Genomic DNA, 319 nt, shown 5'->3' on the forward strand with positions numbered 1-319 from the left:
TTTTCACGGAGCTGTTTGATAACACCCCGTGTATATATATCAATATGCCTGTGTGAAGGCCAGTAAACTTTCTCACCATATTTTCCAGTGAGTGCATGATTGTGATCTGGTCTGTACTCGTTTATGTACCAGCCATTGTCATTAGACCGAAGCAACCGTATCATTGTAGGGCATCTGCATCTGTATGTCCGTATGTTACTCTTCTTTGGGATTCCCTGCAAGCAATACAACAAATACCAGCTTGTCACTCTTGGCAATTGACATACCTAACTCGTGAGCTAGTTTAGGATAGATGGTATTGAACTGGAATGAGGACTTA

The 319-nt window shown here is 41.7% G+C and overlaps 1 protein-coding gene across 1 annotated transcript in view; it reads right to left on the reverse strand.

Moving 5' to 3' along the window:
- Positions 1-7: 7 nt before the first annotated feature.
- Positions 8-319, reverse strand: part of LOC119269064 — a 1,789-nt gene continuing 1,477 nt past the window's right edge. Inside the window, exon 3 of the mRNA XM_037550809.1 lies at positions 8-215. Coding sequence (XP_037406706.1) covers positions 161-215 — 55 coding nt within the window. The 3' untranslated portion in view covers positions 8-160. The remainder of the gene's footprint in view (positions 216-319) is intronic.

The sequence above is a fragment of the Triticum dicoccoides genome, chromosome 3A (genome assembly GCF_002162155.2).
Source record: "Triticum dicoccoides isolate Atlit2015 ecotype Zavitan chromosome 3A, WEW_v2.0, whole genome shotgun sequence".
Classification (NCBI taxonomy): Eukaryota; Viridiplantae; Streptophyta; class Magnoliopsida; order Poales; family Poaceae; genus Triticum; species Triticum dicoccoides.